General features: G+C 40.7%; 1 protein-coding gene across 2 annotated transcripts in view; it reads left to right on the forward strand.

Moving 5' to 3' along the window:
• LOC138966242 (uncharacterized) overlaps window positions 1–17526 on the forward strand; it is a 68645-nt gene that overhangs the window by 26163 nt on the left and 24956 nt on the right. The window contains exons 4-5 of one of the 2 annotated variants that reach the window (XM_070338385.1): window positions 1688–1861; window positions 13251–13324. In XM_070338385.1, coding sequence (XP_070194486.1) covers window positions 1688–1861; window positions 13251–13324 — 248 coding nt within the window. The remainder of the gene's footprint in view (window positions 1–1687; window positions 1862–13250; window positions 13325–17526) is intronic. The other variant, XM_070338386.1, reaches the window with a different exon arrangement.

A 17526-nucleotide genomic window follows, 5' to 3' on the forward strand; every position in this document is an offset into this window, starting at 1 on the left:
TTGAGCGGCGACACTGTCATTGGCACTGTCATTTTTCAGAATGATGCTTGCCATGTTTTCCCATGTTCTTGGCCCTAATGTAGCTCACGATGCCGTTGAAACGCCAAACGTGTTCAGCCTTTGCAGTTCTTTGGCAGGCTTTAGTTTGTATCGGTGGCATAATTTAGTGCCGTACGCTTCATCTCTAACCGAAAGCAAATTAAAGCAGACGCGAGCCTTGGTCAGTTGGAGTTGTCTCCCGTACTCCTAACTTTTGTCTTTAATGTGGGTGCTCCTTGCGTGGGGCGCGCCTCTTCACAATGCACTAGCAGCAACAATGGTGTTCACCAGAAGCCCTTTCACCAGCAAAATGGGTGCTATAGGTGCAGTGGGGGGAGGTGTGTGCTGTGCGGGGGGCACTTGCAGGAGACGAGGACATTCCACAGTGTTGTTAATAGAGGTACACACAATATCAGAACTTTCATGTCCTGTGACACAACCAACTTGGTTTACCTAATTGACTGTGGCAAATGCAAAAAATGTCAGTATGTCGGCGAAACTGGACAGACACTTAAAAAACGTTTCTATGGCCACAGGCACAACATCAAACACTACAAAGATCATGCAGGACACACGGACAGTACATCAAAATATACACGAGAAGATACAATGGTCGCTAAACATTTTAATCTCCCTGGACATACACTAGCAGACATGCAATGCACAGCCATAGAAAAAATCCATGCAGAAGACATTGCTTTGAGAAAAAGAAGAGAAAGGTTCTGGAGACATCAGCTGCAGACCAATTTCCCTGACGGACTTAATGTGTTTGACTAATTGACTGTTGCTGCCCTCTGTATTTGTTATTGCGAGGCTGTTCGCGGATATAATGTTTGGATATTTTTCTATAATTATCCCTTTGTTGTTCGCAGCAGAGTACACAACGTCTTTTGACGCTATCAACAAGATAAACAGTGTCCTATGGCTATAAACTTATCAGCCTTGTAACATGTTAGCTCCCTGGATCGCATTCAACACCTGGAAGTATGTGTGTGTGTGCATGTGGGAGTGAGTGTGCTCAAGTGTATGTGCTTGCAAACATATGAAGTTTTACCTTTACTGCTTACTTTAGAGAGAGAGAGAGAGAGAGAGAGAGAGAACAATAGCAAATTTGCACGTGTTTTATCTATTTTTAGAATGACGTCATTTGTATTCTTACGTAATTTCCTTTCTGTTTTTACGTCATCGTTTGTTTTGATTCCATTACTGAAGAAGGAGTTTTTACTCCGAAATATTTATTTCATTTTGGTGTTTGGGTGTTATTTTTTATTCGTACTCCTAACTTTAGTGTGCTGTGGAAGGGTGTACGCAAACGGCTCATACCGCTTTTTGAAGATTTCTATCATGAAAGGAAAATTATCAAATAACGCGTTGTCCGAAGGAATGGAGTGCTTATCAGTCAATGACCGCGCTCAGTTGAAAACGATAGGACATCTGACCGCCATGCGGCTATGTGAATCGGACATTTGAGCCTTTTAATCGGTCTATGTCTGATGTCCGACGCCTAACGACATCCCTGTGCATATTATATGTATTGTGAAATTGCAGTTCTGTTCAGTTCTTTTTCTGTACATGTATATGGTTGCTTACTTGGTCGGCAACTTCTTTGTTGTTGACAGAAAAATGCACTTGAAAATACTATGTTCAGATCGTGAAACTGCTGTGGAGTTGGGCCAGGATTTGATAGACAGTCACTTTGGCCATCATGTGAAGGCAGATGAAGATTTCAAGGATGCTGATGATGCCTACTATCGACTTCTAGAAGATACAGATTCATCAGCGCTAAATGGTGGCTCTGTTACGCAGTGTGAGCCAAAAGAAGGTACCAACATTTATTGGTTAAAAAATGATACATAAAAACCGACATTCATGCAACATTTTAAACAGCTTATAATTTTGATGCAAGATATTGAAGTCGGACTCTCACATCATGTGATCATAGCAACAGATTTTACTTCAGAAAGGTAAAATGTATACATGTACATTGTTTTTGACTCACCGGAGTAATCAGTGAGTCTTAGTTATGAGCATGCAGTGTCCGATTGTATGGTTATCTCAAGAGTCAGATGTTTTTGAAGCTGGAGCTTTGAAACTTTGCACATGCACTTCTTTGGTTTGATGATGATTACACATTTGAAGTGAAGGATGACCACCCAATGAAACCAAAGTCTGGTTGACTTGTCAAATTCAAGGTGACAGCCGAGTCATGTTCGGATCAAAGTATGAATAATTATCAATTTCTTGAAAGGTTTTAAAGTTAGAACTTTGAAATCTCATACACTAACAGGATTCAATGACTTCCAGACATGAACTAAGTCTGGTTGACCCTTGTGAAGTTTCAAAGTCACATTGGGGTTAAGTTTGGATGGAAAAACAAGTCGCATGAAGTGATTTAAAAACATTTTAGTCAATCTATTGACCTGAAACTAAAGATCAACACTAAACAAAACAGCCAACACCGAAACTTCATGTACTAATTAGGCTTCGCTAAGCCTAAACCCGAAGACTCAGAGACATGGCATATCTATATATTTTTAGATTTTGTAAATGATAAAGAATTAGATGAAATCTTTTTTTGATTGATAACCAAATTTTGTATTTTTTATTCGAATTTTGAGATTTTTAATGACCAAAAATGATGGTGTGACAGTGCCACAGAGCTGCCTGTCAGACTTAGTCCAACCGCTACACGCCACACGCCACTTTTGACTGGTATCATTGCAGCACCCCTGGAAAAGTAGGGGCGACCACCCCCAACCACAGGCGCGTCCACAGGTGGCGGATAGTGGGGTGGCCTTCAGGTATGGAGGTTAGCTGCGAGATAAGCCAGGCTTGCCAGGACGAATGAGCAGTCGCGGACCAAATGGCGGTGCTTCCAGCAGGATGGGGCAGGGTAACAGGTGGCACTGTTACTCTCAAGAAATACCCCAGGTGTCCAATTACGGGAGCACCATGCGATCAAGAGCCGCATTATAAGCTCTAGCCCTGGGGAAGGTCACCTCAAATAAACAAACCAGCCAGCTATGGCCAAATAGCCGGGTAGACTGGACTCGACAGCCCTGTAAAGCCACCAATCTAGGAGAAGGACCACTCCGATATAAAAACACGCCGAAGTCGGATGAGCTGGGCCATGTATGGCGCATAACGGCAGCTTAACGCAAAATATGGCGAACAAGTGATAGCTTCAACACTTATCTTGATAATGTTTCATTATATTTTATACAAATAAGATGAAGAGAACGAACGAACGAACTTTATTACTCAAGGATGGAGATTTTAGGCTCACGCCTAGTCTTACAATCTGTCCCTGCTAAACTAAGACATAACATTTTTTTTTAAAAAGACAATAAAAGGACAATTGTCAATCGCAATCATACAGTATTACTAATTACAATATTACCTTACGAATACATAATGCATGATAGAACATTGAAATGTACATGTATGTCAATATAATACAAAGGAAAAGAGAGAGAGGGAGAGAGAGAATGCCTAGCTGCATCAATTGCACAGTTAATATAATATCAGCCGAAGCGATTAGTTAACATAACATAGTCTTGTACAACAGAGAATATTTTCGTGTTCAAAGATATAGTTAAATCAGTATTTCCAAACAAGAGTGTTTTGCAGTCTAGAACGTGTGTTGGCAGACTATTGAATAAAATGGTTCTATGTTCTTTAAATTTTGGACAGTGTAACAAGAAATGTTCAGAATCTTCCGGGCATGCTCCACACGTACATTCTAAATTATCAGAGAGGTGTCGGTTAACTAAGTCTTGTTGCAAATCGCTCATGTTTAATCTCAACCTGCTGTGAAATACCTGTGCCTGGCGGTTGCCAAAATAATAATACTGGAACAACAATTAACATCTCCATCAGTCAAATACCTTTTAAATTCACTAACTGACTGCGTTTGTTGTATATTTTCTGGAAGATTATTCCACAAAGCTGTCGTTGAAGGAAAAAATGAAGATTTATATAACTCACTTCTGCACAATGGAACCTTACGTTCAAGAGGGCGTCGTCTGTGGTAAGGATTTACATCGGAAACCAGGACCGGCAGTTTGGAATATAAATATTCTGGGGTTAAACGATTTACAATTTTATAATACAGCAAAAGTTTATGATGACGTCGCCTTTCTTTCAGGGGCACAAAACCCGATTCGTTATACAGTTTTTGGTGGCTTGTGCCACGTACTGCACCTACAATGATTCGGATTGCATCGAGATGCAATGTCTCCAACTCGTCTGCCAAACACTGTGTACTGAGTTATCCCAAATAACGTCCGCGTAATCAAACAATGGTAACATAAAGGATTTAAATATAACTTCAAGTGATTTTCTGTTTAAACGATGCTTGAATAAACCAAAACACGCAATTGACTTTCTACATTTAGCAATTAGACTTTTTATGTGGGAATCCCATTTACAATTACCTTGTAGAATGACGCCAATTATTTAAGGTGCTTGTGATTTTCAACATCAACTAAGTGTGCATCTTCGAAATACAATGGTGGAAGTAAAAAATTTTGTTGCCTACAAATGTCCAACAATTCTGTTTTTTGACAATTAAAAGTGACTTTCCATTTAGAAGCCCATGTGCGAATTTTATCCAAATCAGAATTCAAAATCTCTGCTCGTACATCATCGTTATCTAAACTTAAATACATACTCGTATCGTCTGCAAAGAGTTTCAACACTGATTCAAGACCAACACCAATATTGTTCATATAAATGAGAAATAAAAGAGGTCCTAAGACAGAACCCTGAGGGACACCAGCAGAAGGGGTAGCATAACTTGATTTGGTTCCTTTCAGTACTGTAACTGCTTGCCTGCGATCGCTCAAGTAATGTTCAAACCAAACAAGCAAGGGACCTCTTATACCTTTCGCCTCAAGCTTGTGGAGCAGACCGCGATGCCAGACTTTATCAAAAGCTTTTGATACATCAAAAAATATTGCCTGTGACATAATGTTTTTATCAAGTGCAACATATAAATCATCATATATACTCAATAGTTGATAAACAGTCGAATCACCAGCAATAAAACCAGATTGGCAGTGTGTAATCAAATCATAATTTTGCAAATAACCTGCAAACACACGGATTTGTATACATTTTTCGAGCACCTTCCCAATACAACTCAGCAAAGAGATTGGATGGTAGTTGGAACAAGCACTCCTATCGCCTTTTTTAAAAATGGGCGTAATGTGAGCAGTTTTCCAGACAACTGGAAAAACACCCTCAGACAGGGATCAGTGTTAAAGAGAACTGTAAGCGGTGAAACGATAACAGGTAATCCAACTACAAGCAATTTATTATGTATTCCGTCAGGGCCCACGGCCTTGGATAAATTTAAATTCCTTAACACTTGGACAACTTCAGCTTCTGTCAATTCAAAAGTCGGTAAAGATGTATTACACCAATTTGCCTCAGGCAGGGGATCGTCTGGATTTTCAACTTTAGACTGGCTTTCAAAATAATTATTAAACAAAATCGTTTTTTCACAAATGTTATCAATAATTTTTCCATTATCCTCTAGCGGTGGAATTTCGTTACCTGCAACACCTTTTTTCTTCAAAAAGGAATTAACAAGTTGCCACCAATTTTTGCTTCCGAAGTTCTGTTTACAATTTATCCTCTCATCAATTAAGTTCTAGAAAATAATCTCTTTTTCTTTTACGAATTTCATCTGTATACAGATTTCTATAAGTGGAAATGTGTTCCAAAGTCAGTGTTTTCAATGTACGGCTCTAATTGTGAATGGTTTTATTCAAATGTTCATTTTCGGAGACTAAAGGGGAGTGAACTTGTCAAATCCAAATTTTGAAAACCTGGCTTGATAACAACGTAGGCTTATGTATTGATGATAATTTATTTAATCCGCTTTTATGGAATAACCAATGTTTTGCTTATGCCGGAAATGTACTGTATTTTGAAGATTGGGCGAGAAATGGTCTTAAAGGCAGAGTAAGCCTCCCGTAAACCATCACAGATACGGTCAGGCTTTTACACACAGTACAAACACCCTTTCATTTAAACACTCACCAATTGAGAACATCCTATAGGTGCCCTCCGTAAAGAGCGAACAATTTTCAAAGAATTTATTTTTGCGTGGTTTATCTTACCCCTGAGCCATCGTGAACCCGTGTGATCCAGTTTTCCTTTTTGACTCACATGCGTAGCAAAAGTGAGTCTATGTACTCACCCGAGTCGTCCGTCCGTCCGTCCGTCCGTCCGTCCGTCCGGAAAACTTTAACGTTGGATATTTCTTGGACACTATTCAGTCTATCAGTACCAAATTTGGCAAGATGGTGTATGATGACAAGGCCCCAAAAAACATACATAGCATCTTGACCTTGTTTCAAGGTCAAGGTCGCAGGGGCCATAAATGTTGCCTAAAAAACAGCTATTTTTCACATTTTTCACATTTTCTCTGAAGTTTTTGAGATTCAATACCTCACCTATATATGATATATAGGGCAAAGTAAGCCCCATCTTTTGATACCAGTTTGGTTTACCTTGCTTCAAGGTCAAGGTCACAGGAGCTCTTCAAAGTTGGATTGTATACATATTTTGAAGTGACCTTGACCCTGAACTATGGAAGATAACTGTTTCAAACTTAAAAATTATGTGGGGCACATGTTATGCTTTCATCATGAGACACATTTGGTCACATGTGATCAAGGTCAAGGTCACTTTGACCCTTATGAAATGTGACCAAAATAAGGTAGTGAACCACTAAAAGTGACCATATCTCATGGTAGAAAGAGCCAATAAGCACCATTGTACTTCCTATGTCTTGAATTAACAGCTTTGTGTTGCATGACCTTGGATGACCTTGACCTTGGGTCAAGGTCACATGTATTTTGGTAGGAAAAATGTGTAAAGCATGTGAGTCGTATGGGCTTTGCCCTTCTTGTTCACAATGCAGTCGTCAGTTAGTCATGAATGCGACTCGATGTGAGCTTATCTACAATAGCACGTTTTTTATGCACGAAACAACGGCTGTGGTTCACAAGAACTCCAGCGATGGCTTTTGACTGTTGAGAGGAACGGCGATTTGCACTGATAAACCTTCGTCTGCTACGACCCTTGCGTGACCCTGCTTCCGGGCTTTTCTTTTTTTTAAACTTTCACAACTTCGAATTGTTCTGATCTTGTCTTGATGAAAAACGAATTCTTTTATGATTAAAGAATGTTTGTGTAACAAGCTGTCAATTTATTATTTAGATTTTAAAAGTTTGGTCTAGCGCAAAAACGAGGCGCCGTTGTTGTTAACGAACAAGTCTACGAAAATAAATTCTTTGAAAATGTCTCACGCTCGACAGAAAGCAGCCAGGATGTTCCCGTTCGGTGAGCGTTCAAATGGAAGTATGCTTGTACTGTATTTAGACGCTCGGGGAGCTCTGTGATGGTTTACGGGAGGCTTACTGTGCCTTTAATAGTGTACATGATGTTTTATACAGAAACGAATTTTTTCCTATCAGTTCATTTGTGATGTTTTAGGAAAATCCCTACGGAGAATTTTGGAATATAACATGGTTCGTGCTGTTGTTCTGAATGTAATGCAAAAGACGATGCACGGAAAGAAAGAAATTGATTTGATAGATATCCCCTCATATCGTGGTAAGAAAGTACACAGCGCACAACAGTTTAGAAAAGATTTAGTAAGTATGAAAGTTGTTGAACCGTGTGCAATTGGCTTTTGGAGGAGGAAATTTAATTATGAAATTGATAAGAAAGATTGGCTGCTTAGTTTTGAATCGGTTAAAGAAACAAGGTTGCGTGTATTACAATGGAAATTAGTTCACAATATTTATCCCACAAACATTATGTTATGTAAAATGAAAGTTGTGGAGGACAATGTCTGTTCATATTGTAGTAATAGCGTTGATTATATAGAACACTTTTTTCTCTTTTGCCCAGTGGTGATTGAGTTTTGGAAACAGATAGAATTTTATATTTGGGTACATCTGGATAAACAAATAAACAAATAGAGTTAACAGTGCTCGAAATTATGTTTGGTGTTAAAAATCGAAAAATGCAAGCAACTCTGTTGAAAGAATTGAACCGTATAATTTTGGTTGCTAAAATGTGCATAAGTATTTATAAAAAAACAAAGGCTTCAATGCCTCTTTTTGTTTTATTCGAAAAGCAATTGCAGATCAGAAATATAAAATTATGATTTTTATTCCTCTTTTTTATTTTGATTTTTCTATTCTTATTTCTTTTCTTTTTCTCTCTTTCTCTTCTCAATTCTAGATACGGATCCAAAGTTACACCAAGATGTATATAGTGGATGTCATACTGTGTTTTTTGTGTGTGTATGATTATAATGATATGCATTTTAAATACATATTTCAACAGCAAAAAAAAAAAATAAGAAAAAATAAATAAATAAGAAAAAAAAATATAAAAGTACACAGATATGCTGTTATTCTGCTGTGGCGGTAAGATATTGTGTGTTCTGTTTATGTTTTAGTATCGCTTAGGATAATGTTCTTTCGTCAAATGGGACTAGCAGACGAACTTTTGCACCCGTGTTCCAACGTTAACTTTACTGTATGAAGTTCAGTTTTCTGGGGAAAATAGTGTATGAAACCGCTTTATGTTGTTTAAATTGATGAGATGTGTGCATTTGGTTGCGTGTGATCTGTTTATAAAATAAAATATTGGGAAAAAAAAAAAATATACTGATTTCTAGTCAGGCGGAATCATGCCCACTGCTCAGGTGTATTTAAGCGCTTAGCAACTTGATGTATACAATTTTTTGCGTTTCCTAATTGTAAAATATGTTCAGTCATCCATGGGGCATCATCTTCACGTACTGTTATTATCTTTACGGGCATACATGTTTTTGCAACACGGAATAAATGTTCAGAAAACAAGGCAGCAGCTTCGTCAATGGACGCATTTAAAACTGTGTTCAAAAGATCAATTTTGTTCAATTCAAACAAAAATGTATCAACATCTAACTTGGCTTAATTATATATAGTCCTTTTGAACTGACCTTTTTTGACTCACATGCGAAGCAAAAGTGAGTCTATGTACTCACCCGAGTATGTACTCACCCGAGTCGTCCGTCCGTCCGTCCCCCCCGTCCGGAAAACTTTAACGTTGGATATTTCTTGGACACTATTCAGTCTATTAGTACCAAATTTGGCAAGATGGTGTATGATGACAAGGCCCCAAAAAACATACATAGCATCTTGACCTTGCTTCAAGGTCAAGGTCGCAGGGGCCATAAATGTTGTCTAAAAAACAGCTATTTTTCACATTTTTCCCATTTTCTCTGAAGTTTTTGAGATTCAATACCTCACCTATATATGATATATAGGGCAAAGTAAGCCCCATCTTTTGATACCAGTTTGGTTTACCTTGCTTCAAGGTCACAGGAGCTCTTCAAAGTTGGATTGTATACATATTTTGAAGTGACCTTGACCCTGAACTATGGAAGATAACTGTTTCAAACTTAAAAATTATGTGGGGCACAGACAGTCAACTTCAAGCACAATTACAGTCACAACATTCAGTTAAGAATAAACACGTCATATGCTTAAGGACAAAAAAGAAGGGGGAAAACGCAAAACAAAACAAGCAATAACAAAACAAACAAGTCGCGTAAGGCGAAAATACAACATTTAGTCAAGTAGCTGTCGAACTCACAGAATGAAACTGAACGCAATGCCATTTTTCAGCAAGACCGTATACTCGTAGCATCGTCAGTCCACCGCTCATGGCAAAGGCAGTGAAATTGACAAGAAGAGCGGGGTAGTAGTTGCGCTAAGAAGGATAGCACGCTTTTCTGTACCTCTCTTTGTTTTAACTTTCTGAGCGTGTTTTTAATCCAAACATATCATATCTATATGTTTTTGGAATCAGGAACCGACAAGGAATAAGATGAAAGTGTTTTTAAATTGATTTCGATAATTTAATTTTGATAATAATTTTTATATATTTAATTTTCAGAGCTTGTTTTTAATCCAAATATAACATATTTATATGTTTTTGGAATCAGAAAATGATGGAGAATAAGATGAACGTAAATTTGGATCGTTTTATAAATTTGTATTTTTTTGTACAATTTTCAGATTTTTAATGACCAAAGTCATTAATTAATTTTTAAGCCACCAAGCTGAAATGCAATACCGAAGTCCGGGCTTCCTCGAAGATTACTTGACCAAAATTTCAACCAATTTGGTTGAAAAATGAGGGCGTGACAGTGCCGCCTCAACTTTCACGAAAAGCCGGATATGACATCATCAAAGACATTTATCAAAAAAATGAAAAAAACGTTCGGGGATTTCATACCCAGGAACTCTCATGTCAAATTTCATAAAGATCGGTCCAGTAGTTTAGCCTGAATCGCTCTACACACACACACACACACACACACACAGACAGACCCACACACGCACATACACCACGACCCTCGTCTCGATTCCCCCCTCTACGTTAAAACATTTAGTCAAAACTTGACTAAATGTAAAAAGATGAAATGCACTACAGTCAACAGCAACAGTGATTGTCGTACTGCATATAAAAGTGTGTTGTAGTGAGTGCCTGTTTCGAGAACCAGCGCATGGGTTAACAAAAATTACGGCACAAAACTGCTCCAGAAATCAAACACAAACACCTCTCACGAAACTTGTTCTCACTCACACACAGGGTTCGTACAGGTCATGGAAAACCTGGAAAGTCATGGAATTTGATTTTTAATTTTTCAGGCCTGGAAAGTCATGGAATTTCAATTCAAGTCATGGAAAGTCATGGAATTTAACAAAAATAAGAAAGAAAAAAAATTAACCTTTAGCACGCCAACAGCTATTTTCGTCGCCCAGCCATTTCCCCCCACCCCCTTTGCCAGCCAGCAGCAGCACAAGGCTTGTTCGTATGACCAACTTCTCGTTCGTATTTGCATACGAGAATAACGGTATTTTTAACGGCACTTGAGCCAAAGCGAGGCTCACTTCCTTCCGTTATCTCGTCGTGTCGTCTGCGCTGCATTTGAGTCAATTTCGTCGAAGTTTTCCGCTTTTGTTTTTGCATCGATAAAGAACTTTAGCGCTTCGACAAGCAAGATGGAGGATGATGAGTTTGAAACTTTCTTTCGAGTTGTTTCTTGACAACAAAAAGTATGCGGAATTGGAACGAATTACCAAGGAAGATCTTCGCAATGAACTGTGTATCGCGGTGAAAAAAATGACAGTTCGTCAAGTCACAGTGACGGTTACGAAACGGAATTTACGAAAGTGCAGATGAATACAAACAGTGGCTGGTCTGGCAGTGACAAGACGTAAAAAGTTTGCGTGTTCGGAAATGGCGACCTAGTGTGGATCTAGTCATGGAAAATGTTATTGAGGCTCATGGAAAGTCATGAAAAAGTCATGGAATTTTGTTTCTAAAAACCAGTGGGGACCCTGCACACAGTTTATACGAAGTACTTACTGACGTCAAATTAAAAACACAGTCGGTGGCTGCTATCAATATTGAGCGTGATTAGAAAATGATACACAAGCGCACATTCTGTTTCTTTCAACAGGAACAAAGAACGACCTGTCAGTGTCGGTGATATCAGTATTACCACAAAATCAAACAAAAAGAATCTTAATGCAAAACTCTAGTTTGCACTAACACAAAGCCCGTATATTAAAGTAACAAAATAGACAAGATGAACATAATCCAAGGCTCAATTAAGTCATGGAAATGATCCCTTTTTCACACCAAGAAACACGTATTTTTCACAGACCAGAATTTTCACAGACACATTTCAGACTGACCTAACTCAGAGCGTCTTTCGCCGACTGCGAAAGGGGAGAGGTCGACTATAATTAGCCGGCACCAGCAAACTTGGCCGTTCGCAGACGCTGGCTGAGCTGGTTGGGGGGGGGGGGGGGGGGGATGTTCCACTGTAATAGGACATGTTGAAGGGGAGTCTTAGAACGCATTTGCTTTTCTTGTATTTTGTTCAAGTAAAATCGGATGATGCGCATGCGGTCCGTGATTCGGCCGGTATTTTTACTCTTCCATAACTCTGTTAAAACCAACCGCTGCATCATTCAACTTAATTTTTTTGGAAATCAATTCATTTATTCCTCTTTTGGATGCAATCAACATAATTATATAATTATATGAAGGGAAAAAACCATTCCCTCACCCCTTTCAACCGGCCGCCTTCCGAAAAGCGCCATTTGCATAGCTAGTCACTTGGTACAGGCTATTTTTAGCCGTGCATGAGCCACTGATTTTGTGTTGTTCTCTGCTGAAAATGACTCGCACTGTTTCATTCAACAATTTAGGTTTAATAACTTTTGTAATTTCTTATTCTCTGTATAAACTATCGTTAGGATACCAATACACACAAAGACAAAAGTTAGCATCGCATAGGCTACACTTACGTGAGCCAAAAATGCCTGCACAAGATTAATGTAGCTGTAGACTGCACAGTTGTGTTTTTAAAGAGGGCAACAACCCGGGGCCGTTGATGCTTCAAAACATCACGCGACAGGGCTCTGGTCATGCATTCAAGCCTCACACCGTGTGAAAAGGATAAAAGGGGGGTTACGCTGTAATAGCTAGGGGTAATCTTGAACTTTAGCGTGTTAAATTCATAGCTCATAATTCAGAGGCATTTAAGTCTCCAAATTTGTAGAACCTGCACTTGTAATCATAACAAGTCATTTTAGATCCCTTTGAAGTTACGGAATGAACTCCGATGAACTGTACGAATGCATTTCGTTTACATGGCTCAAAGAAGGAATTATCCGTTTGAGCGAACAAGGGAGACAACTCTTTCGTGTAAATGATGTCCCATGGTTGACAACGTACTCCTTTTTCGGTGCATTTTCGTCGATTGAACAACCAAATTAATTAATTATGCTTAAGTTTGGAGCTCAATCCGTCAATTAATTTCACGACAAATGTTCTTAATGGCGTGCTTTCATGGACTTGCATCAAAAATAAGTAAAGAATGTCACTGGATTCTGAGCTATGAATTTAACACGCTAAAGTTCAAGATTACCTAGCTAGGACATGACAAAGGTGAGTCATATAACTAAGCATTTGCTTTTTGCATTTGCTGAGTTCTGTTGCACATGTGTGTTACTATTATTCAAAGATTGAAATATTATTCCATAAAGTTTGCAGTGATCGCCAGTAGTTTGATTGGATTATCTGTTTCAAATCAACTGTTTTTAATACTTTTGCAGCTACTCAGGTGGGAGAAGATTTGCGCAAGCTAATACTTAAACTTCATGCTGCATTTCTGTCAAAGGATGGCAAGGTTTGTTTTAAAACAGTTTTTGACACACCTAAGCAATCACGAGAGTCTAAGTAAAAGGCAGTGCATACTTCTAGCGTTTGTTTACTTCCCAACATGACCCAAGTCATCAAGTTTCAGGGGTGACACAGCTGGGACGTGATCGTGTCATAAAATGGAAAATTATCAATTTCTTGAATGTTTTTAAAACTGGAGCTTTGAAACTGTACACACTTCTAGGGTAATTTGCAGATTGCCTCTGACGTGACCCAAGTCTGGTTGACCCTTATCAAATTTTTAGGATCACAGAAGGGTCAAGTTCGGATTATAAAATGGAAAGTTCTCAATTGATTGAATGTTTTTGACTCACCTGAGTAATCAATGAATCGAATAGCTCATTCGCGACCAGCTTGGGGGGTCAGCATCTTCCCTTCGTGTTAGAAGGTCCGCTATTTCCTCAACGCTACGGCAATTAGGTCATAAGATCACTCTTGATAGGGTTGTTTCTAGCGTTATTAAGGGTGCCTCCCTTAAGGCCGCGCGCGAGAAGTCTCCGCTCCCTGCCTGGGATTTGTTGCTCGTTTTGAGATATTTGGCTTCTAACGAGTTTGAACCGATACACTACAGTCAACTAGTTTGGCTAACTTGACACGCAAGGCAGTTTTCCTAACTTTGCTCGCTACGTCTCGTAGAGGAAGTGAGGTTCATGCCTTATCCGGTTTAGCTAAAGATATCTCAACCGAAAAAGATGGTTCTATATCTCTCAAATTCAGGCCAGAATTTTTAGCTAAAAATCAGAAACCGGGCCAATTTTCACCTGTCATTAACATTCCTGCCTTGAGCAACATTCTTGCTCCGGGAGACCCTGATATTGTTAACTGTCCAGTTAGAACGCTCAGCAGGTACCTGTCTCGAACGCAGTTCATTCGTTCAGAAAGTCAAAAATTGCTTTTCATTTCGCTCAATACAGCAAGGTGTAAAGACATTGCGAAAGTGACTTTAACCAAGTGGGTCTCCACATTGATCAGGCAAGCATATGCCTGGTGGCATATTCAGTCTGGAGAAGTTAGGGCGGTTCTTCCCCTGACTTCAGCAAGAACGCATGAGGCAAGGGCATGGGCCTCCTCTGTGGCAGTGCTCCGATCAGGCCGTCTGGCTGATGTATTGGAGGCAGCCTATTGGAAATCGGAGGATGTCTTCTTAAACTATTATCTCAGAGACATCTCCTCCTTGAGACAGGACGGCAGTTTTGCGCTACCTGCTATGGTAGCCGCAGGACAAGTCCTTCTTCTTTGATTTTCGGTAAGTACCCGCCACCTATACAGTAGTACTCCCCATTAGCGACCCCCCCTGTTTACGACCACCCCCTTTTTACGACCGATTTTGCTACCACGGATGCATTCTACTATATAATGAACCCCCAGTGAACGACTCACCCCAAAACGCGACTTACGACCGAGCTTTTGGGGATGAATTACGACTTTCGCGCATTTGTAGTCGAGCAGACGAAAACAATACATGGTGGCTCTTGCTCCTCGAACTATCGCGAGACGAAAAAAACACTAAATCTCGCGCACGATAGAATCCGCGGCGACTTCCTTTTCCTTAGGAGTCGGGAAGACGCAAATCCTGTGTATCGTCAAGGATAATGACCCAAAACGCGACTTACGACCGAGCTTTTTGGGATGATTTACGACTTTTGCGCATATTTCGAGCAGACGAAAACACAACATGGCGGCTCTCGCTCCTCCAACTATCGCGAGAAGAAATAAATAAAAACGACATCTCGCGCGCGCGAGATCCTGATACATCCGGTTTTCTTCTGCACGCTATCTTGTCACGACGACTGTCTTGTTGACAAACGAAGATACGCGAAAGAAAAAGAAAAGCGCCGACTCTTGAGTAGAGAGCTAATAAAGTAATCACGAATCGAGCGAAGTGGCTATCCGCGGCGACTTCCTTTGGAGTCGGGAATACGAAAATCCTGTGTCGTCAAGGATAATAAGGACTCGGTGTTATCTAGATAGTGAGAAGGATAGCGAAGCGAAAGTACGCAAAGAGAGGAGCCTGTACGAAGACCTCAACGATCGTGGTCAAGTTTAGCGATGCAAGGCGACGAATCATTCATATGAGCGGAAAGATGATTCGGGAGAAAAGTCGTTATGCTTTCTATCGAGTTAGGACATTCGGATTTTACTGGTTGCGCCACAATGTCAAATGTGCTTCACTCAGCGGGGAGCGAGCATTACGCCATGAGTAAATTTTCTTTGAAATTTGAGTTCAAGTTGTTCTGCTGTAATGTGTTTGTGTTTGTGTGTGTGTGTGTGTGTTTTGATATGACAGTAAACTGCAACTGTGTGTTTGTGTGTAAACATGACAGTTCATACACTGCAACCAAGTTCATGACCGACCGGCCAAAAACTCAAACCCCCCTTTTAAGACCCCCCCTTTTTACGACTTAATTTTCAAGGTTTTTCCAAAGTCGTAAACAGGGGGTTCTACTGTAGTAGCAATCTGCTATTTGTGAGTCTGCTATATGTAATTTAATCCAAAATTTTATAAATAAATTTTCATTTAATTAATATACTTACCCAACTCACAACGTTTATTCCCTCCCACCTCCCCGCTGTGGTTGGTACTGGGGTCTAAAAAAGAGTGAGTTGGGCTTCGTTTTAAAATGATAAGATGGCGGCATATGTGCACGCATACGGAAGTCAGACTAGCAATAGTCTGGCATTATGGGATTGATCACTTTCTTTTTTAGAGTGGTCTCCCTTGTTACCAAGGGGACGCGTACAGCGTTACCAGCACTGAACTAGAGTTAATTGCTATTTGTGAGTTGGGTAAGTATATTAATGAAATGAAAATTTATTTATAAAATTTTGGATTGTGCGGCTTTGTCTGTTGCGTTTCCGGTTCTGTTCGGATACACTGTTCCTCTTCCTGACGCTTCCTCTCGGATGTCAGTGAGTGAGGAACAGCGGCTGGCCTACGGGCATTCAGGCTTTCAGCCTCGGCCGGGACAGTCGTCACTTCACCTGTTGGGTGTTGCGGCTACTGCCTATTCAGTTCTGGTGGCTTCGGATGTTACCTCCTCTTACTCTTACCCTCCTACGGGAGGGGTTGAGACAGGACGGTTTCCGGGTGGACGGGTTTCCGGTTTCCGGTCATCCCGTTCATTAGTCTTCCACTGGCAACTGTGACTTAGGTCCGTGTCCGTTCGCTTGGCTATTCTGATGTACAGTCTTTAGCCAGCGATCAGACATGTTCTGGATTTCCGTCGAAGCTCTTGGCTGCTCTCGAAGCTGCGACGGAGGTTACTTCCCGGAGGGTACATCGGCTTCGGCGGCTTCCGCTTCGGTTGCTCAGTCGGCGATGTCGGACTTCCGTTCCGCGAAGGAGGAGGATTCCTACTTCCGGTTCGAGAGTCACCTTCGGCGTGTACCACCTTTCGCAGGTTTTGGCTAGACCATCTCCTCCCGGAAGTGGTATCCCCAGTGTTCCGGTTCTGCTGCTCGTTTCTCATGGTTCAGTTCCGGAACACGCTCAGCTTTGGCTGGCTTCGGCTACACAGGCTTCGACTTTTGTTCCTTCTTGTCATAAGAAGTTCACTTTGCCGAAGCCGGGCGGAACTTGTTGTCGTCCTTTGCTCTTCCGCGTACACCTTTACCGGTAACGCAGGAACTTCTTCCTCTGCTGGTGAAGCAGGTTTTAGAGGGACTTTGGTGTTGCGTTCCCAGACCACACCCTTGTCGCTTCGGAGGAATTTGGACGTCATCTTTTGGAACTTGCCTCTTTCTCGGAGATGATTGTCAGAGCGCTCTCTCGCTCTCTCACGGAGTCACTGAATCCTTTCACACTTAGTGTCGATCAGGACGCTGATGACATCTCTACTCTTTTGGTCAGCCCTTGCTAGGGTGAACGAAGAGCAAATGAGGCTGTCCTCCCTTCATTACGCTCATCTATATATATATACGACTAGTGTCTGTGTGTCTGTCTGTCTGTGCGCGATGCACGGCCAAAGTTCTCGATGGATCTGCTTCAAATTTGGTGGGCTTATTCAGAGAGACCCCGGACACAACCTCATCGATGAGATATTTCAACACGTGCTCTCAGCGCGCAGCGCTGAACCGATTTTGGTTCCACCTGAGCTACCCGGGCCCCCATACCGACACACCAAAGCCGCTAGACCACATCACAATGCCAAAGTTCTCGGTGGATCTTTT

This window comes from Littorina saxatilis, linkage group LG5 (genome assembly GCF_037325665.1).
Source record: "Littorina saxatilis isolate snail1 linkage group LG5, US_GU_Lsax_2.0, whole genome shotgun sequence".
Taxonomy (NCBI): domain Eukaryota; kingdom Metazoa; phylum Mollusca; class Gastropoda; order Littorinimorpha; family Littorinidae; genus Littorina; species Littorina saxatilis.